This window comes from Delphinapterus leucas, chromosome 3 (genome assembly GCF_059928025.1).
Source record: "Delphinapterus leucas isolate spDelLeu-1000000601 "Yukka" chromosome 3, BTC_Dleu_Yukka2, whole genome shotgun sequence".
NCBI lineage: Eukaryota > Metazoa > Chordata > Mammalia > Artiodactyla > Monodontidae > Delphinapterus > Delphinapterus leucas.
This window is the reverse complement of record NC_143131.1, coordinates 33,933,845-33,939,388: the sequence shown is the minus strand read 5'-3', so window position 1 is coordinate 33,939,388 and position 5,544 is coordinate 33,933,845. Positions and strand designations below refer to the sequence as shown.

Sequence of the window (5,544 nt, the reverse complement as noted above, 5' to 3'; positions counted from 1 at the left end):
TTCTCCAGAGTTTGAAGAAAAGTCTAACCAAGAACAGACAAGAGTGAACCCACTGGGCTTTCCACCCGCTGCAATCCCCTTCAGTTCCTGCAGTCAAGCAGCCCACTTCACCTCCCAACTACAGGATGCAATTGGGTCCCAAACATTCCACATGTTGGAGTGGACATCCCTAGTCACAGCCCCCCGTCCTTGACCTCCACGGCAGGCGGACAACCCCGGGTGTGCAAGCAGATTACAGAACCAAAGACCTTCCGGTTTCTTCCCTTTGACATCCATGGTGGCAGCAGAAGAGCCTTGACTTCGCTTTGCTCTTTTAATATCACATGCTTGGTTGGACTGTCAGCAGAAGCATTCAGGCCGAATAGGCTCTTTTTAGTTCCCCTCTTTCTCCTCCTTCTTACTCAGTATCCTGAGGGCACAATAGAACTTTTCTTGTCTAAGTCAGCCTGGTGGGGCGGGGAGCGGGGAAGAGTGGATCTCTCAACCATTGCCCTGGATGTCTCCCGGCCAGGGCTCAGAAAAGTGCCACAGGGCTTGGATTCTACATGCCAAGCAGACACAACAGCCAAAAGTGAGTGAGCCCAGCCCCTGGCCCCAGGAAGACCTACTCAATGAGACCACCCTCCCACTTCATGCTTCAGGAGTTCAGGTAACAGCTCTATCCAGGTTTCCTTTTTCAAACCAATGTGTGGTTTTTTTTTACAGCAGGAAAAGGTACCGCCTCCGCATTCTGGCTGGAATCATTGACAGAAAAGCATGTTCTGTTGGCAAATAGCAGAAGAGGTGGACATCAGACACCACAACTCAGCCTCATTGTAACCAGAAGGGTGATAAGCAGATAAAAATGTGTCTGTCACTTGCTGTTTCATAACCGGATAGGGCCTGTCACACATGCCTGTTCCAAGCTCTGGTGCTGCTGGTATTAAATGAAGTCTTGAAACAAAAGCAGAGCCATGGTCCTAATTGGGCACAGACAATTGATTTCATCTTGGCTACTGACAAGCCTGTGCTTAGCTTTTGATGAAGAGGAACAAATCTCACCTTCCCCCAAAGCTTAAGGAGCTGGCAGGAAGTGGGGATTCATGTGGAATTCCTACACAGACTAGGGAAAGGGGGCTCTGCTGCCATCAGCCCTGCCTTCTCAGAAGGAATCCTGGCAAAGTGGGACAAATGATGACAAACTGCTACAAGTCATCCGAGGAAATCTTTTCAGAGCAACCGGTACCTCCAAAATTTAGTTGGAGACTTTGGCCCACTTGTATGAATTGCTACCTCTCATGAAAAGAATCACAGGGCCTTTCCCCACCCCTCCCCCATTTTAACTAAACTTACAATGAGGTAATTAAAAGAAGAGCATAGGCCTCTTACTCTGTCTCCTACCAGCTGTGTGACTTTGGGCCAGCCACTTAACCTCTCTGTGCCTCAGTTTTCTCCTCTAAAAAAATGAGGATAATAATAGTACTTACCTCACAGGGTTGTTGTGAGTATAAAATTATATATACTTATTGTGTACTAATATATAATAAAAGATCATTAATATTTGCCACTTTAAATATTTTGGCATTAGGGATTATTCTGTGTAGAAAAATAGATAGGTTTATGAACACAAGGCAAAATCATGGCTGTGTTTTTCTGTCCATGCTGAGAAACTGTCAGGGGAGATTTTATGTTGATCAAAACACGTGCATGTACAAGATGGGGCACAAACTTCAGATTCTGATGCTCCAAGAAATTAATGATAAATGAGGGGCAGGAGAATGAGATTGTTCCTTCCAATAAAACCACATCTTTAAAAATGCTCCATTAAAGTTGATCATGAATGTCAAAGGAATCGCGGTGTATTCATGGGACACCCTGGAGAAGTTAGCCTTCTGTTTCAAACAGAAATGTCTGGGAAGGACTCCATTTCTCTTGGGAAATTATTTTAAAAGTTCAAATCCATGGTGCCTGCATGTTATTTCCATCCATTTATTTAACTGCCAGTGCACTTTAAATGTTTCCCAGCTCCTGTGGGAATCCAGAGGCCCCTTTCCTGGACTTGAAGTTCAGTAAAGGTGGTTTGGGGGGAAATTCTACATCCTTGAAAGTGATGGTGGCCTTATCGAGCAGTCACACCGCCACCTAGTGGCGCAAAAGCTGAGTGCAAGCGATTGCTTTGAAGCTTGTTCTAGCCTTACTGTGCCTTAAAACTCACGTTTTCTTTCTAGTACTGGAATCCCATGTTAACGAGAGAGGGAGAGAGACAGAGAGACAGAGAGACAGAGAGAGAGAGCGCGCTCAGGGGGAGTAGACAAGACCTTTCATTGGTCTGAGGTGTTAGCACGGGCTGCCTCTGGGTGAACATTTCTAAGAACAAGGATGTGGGAGAGGACCGTAGCCTACTGGCAAAGTTAAGGCTGTGGTCCCAGGGGTTGTGGCTAAGACCGTGGTTCCAGAATCAAGATCTGAGTTTGAATGGGGTGGGGTGGGGTCTGCCATTCACCAGCTATGGGCCTTGGGTGAATTACTGAACTGCCCCATGCCTTGGTTTCTTTTTCTATAAAATGGGGATAACAATAACGTCTTCATGGTTTATTATGAGCTCCTAGCAAAGAAGGCAATCCATAGCATTATCTATTGTCATGACTGTTTTTATTTTATTTTATTTTATTTACATCTTTATTGGAGTATAATTGCTTTACAATGGTGTGTTAGTTTCTGCTTTATAACAAAGTCAATTAGTTATACATATACATATGTTCCCATATCTCTTCCCTCTTGCGTCTCCCTCCCTCCCACGCTCCCTATCCCAACCCGCCAGGCGGTCACAAAGCACCGACCTGATCTCCCTGTGCTATGCGGCTGCTTCCCACTAGCTATCTACCTTACGTTTGGTAGTATATATATGTCCATGCCTCTCTCTCGCTTTGTTACAGCTTACCCTTCCCCCTCCCCATATCCTCAAGTCCATTCTCTAGTAGGTCTGTGTCTTTATTGCTGTCTTACCCCTAGGTTCTTCATGACATTTTTTTTTCTTAAATTCCACATATATGTGTTAGCATACAGTATTTCTCTTTCTCTTTCTGACTTACTTCACTCTGTATGACAGATTCTACGTCTATCCACCTCATTACAAACAGCTCAATTTCGTATCTTTTTATGGCTGCGTAATATTCCATTGTATATATGTGCCACATCTTCTTTATCCATTCATCCGATGATGGACACTTAGGTTGTTTCCATCTCCGGGCTATTGTAAATAGAGCTGCAATGAACATTTTGGTACATGACTCTTTTTGAATTATGGTTTTCTCAGGGTATATGCCCAGTAGTGGGATTGCTGGGTCATATGGTAGTTCTATTTGTAGTTTTTTAAGGAACCTCCATACTGTTCTCCACAGTGGCTGTATCAATTTACACTCCCACCAACAGTGCAAGAGGGTTCCCTTTTCTCCACACCCTCTCCAGCATTTACTGTTTCTAGATTTTTTGAGGATGGCCATTCTGACTGGTGTGAGATGATATCTCATTGTAGTTTTGATTTGCATTTCTCTAATGATTAATGAAGTTAAGCATTCTTTCATGTGTTTGTTGGCAGTCTGTATATCTTCTTTGGAGAAATGTCTATTTAGGTCTTCTGCCCATTTTTGGATTGGGTTTTTTGTTTTTTTGTTATTGAGCTGCATGAGCTGCTTATAAATTTTGGAGATTAATCCTTTATCCGTTGACTCGTTTGCAAATATTTTCTCTCATTCTGAGGGTTGTCTTTTGGTCTTGTTTATGGTTTCCTTTGCTGCACAAAAGCTTTGCAGTTTCATTAGGTCCCATTTGTTTATTTTTGTTTTTATTTCCATTTCTCTTGGAGGTGGGTCAAAAAGGATCTTGCTGTGATTTATGTCATAGAGTGTTCTGCCAATGTTTTCCTCTAAGAGTTTGATAGTTTCTGGCCTTACATTTAGGTCTTTAATCCATTTTGAGCTTACTTTTGTGTATGGTGTTAGGGAGTGATCTAATCTCACACTTTTACACGTACCCGTCCAGTTTTCCCAGCACCACTTATTGAAGAGGCTGTCCTTTCTCCACTGTACATTCCTGCCTCCTTTATCAAAGATAAGGTGACCATATGTGCGTGGGTTTATCTCTGGGCTTTCTATCCTGTTCCATTGATCTATCTTTCTGTTTTTGTGCCAGTACCATGCTGTCTTGATTACTGTAGCTTTGTAGTATAGTCTGAAGTCAGGGAGCCTGATTCCCCCAGCTCCGTTTTTCGTTCTCAAGATTGCTCTGGCTATTCGGGGTCTTTTGTCTTTCCATACAAATTGTGAAAGTTTTTGTTCTAGTTCTGTGAAAAATGCCAGTGGTAGTTTGATAGGGATTGCATTGAATCTGTAGATTGCTTTGGGTAGTAGAGTCATTCTCACAATGTTGATTCTTCCAATCCAAGAACATGGTATATCTCTCCATCTATCTGTATCATCTTTAATTTCTTTCATCAGTGTCTTATAATTTTCTGCATACAGGTCTTTCGTCTCCTTAGGTAGGTTTATTCCTAGATATTTTATTCTTTTTGTTGCAGTGGTAAATGGAGTGTTTTCTTTATTTCACTTTCAGATTTTTCATCATCAGTGTATAGGAATGCCAGAGATTTCTGTGCATTAATTTTGTATCCTGCTACTTTACCAAATTCATTGATTAGCTTTAGTAGGTTTCTGGCATCTTTAGGATTCTCTATGTATAGTATCATGTCACCTGCAAACAGTGACAGCACTACTTCTTCTTTTCCCATTTGGATTCCTTTCATTTCCTTTTCTTCTCAGATTGCTGTGGCTAAAACTTCCAAAGCTATGTTGAATAAGAGTGGTGAGAGTGGGCAAACTTGTCGTGTTCCTGATCTTAGTGGAAATGCTTTCAGGTTTTCACCATTGAGGACGATGTTGGCTGTGGGTTTATCATATATGGCCTTTATTATGTTGAGGAAAGTTCCCTCTATGCCTACTTTCTGCAGGGTTTTTATCATAAATGGGTGTTGAATTTTGTCGAAAGCTTTCTCTGCATCTATTGAGATGATCATATGGTTTTTCTCCTTCAATTTGTTAATATGGTGTATCTCGTTGATTGATTTGCATATATTCAAGAATCCTTGCATTCCTGGAATAAACCCCACTTGATCATGGTGTATGATCCATTTAATGTGCTGTTGGACTCTGTTTGCTAGTATTTTGTTGAGGATTTTTGCATCTATGTTCATCAGTGATATTGGCCTGCAGTTTTCTTTCTTTGTGACATCCTTGTCTGCTTTTGGTATCAGGGTGATGGTGGCCTCCTAGAATGAGTTTGGGAGTGTTCTTCCCTCTGCTATATTTTGGAACAGTTTGAGAAGGATAGGTGTTAGCTCTTCTCTAAATGTTTGATAGAATTCGCCTGTGAAGCCATCTGGTCCTGGGCTTTTGTTTGTTGGAAGATTTTTAATCACAGTTTCAACTTCAGTGCTTGTGATTGGTGTGTTCATATTTTCTATTTCTTCCTGATTCAGTCTTGGCAGGTTGTGCATTTCTGAGCATTTGT

At 42.0% G+C, this 5,544-nt stretch overlaps 1 protein-coding gene across 2 annotated transcripts in view; it reads left to right on the top strand.

The window, feature by feature from the left end:
* Positions 1 to 5,544, top strand: part of FYB1 (FYN binding protein 1) — a 175,951-nt gene that overhangs the window by 49,568 nt on the left and 120,839 nt on the right. The window contains exon 1 of one of the 2 annotated variants that reach the window (XM_089908802.1): positions 30 to 649. The exons of the other annotated variant lie outside the window; for it this stretch is intronic. Coding sequence (XP_089764928.1) covers positions 497 to 649 — 153 coding nt within the window. The 5' untranslated portion in view covers positions 30 to 496. Of the gene's footprint in view, positions 1 to 29; positions 650 to 5,544 lie in introns of those variants that run through there. 2 annotated transcript variants of the gene reach the window in all.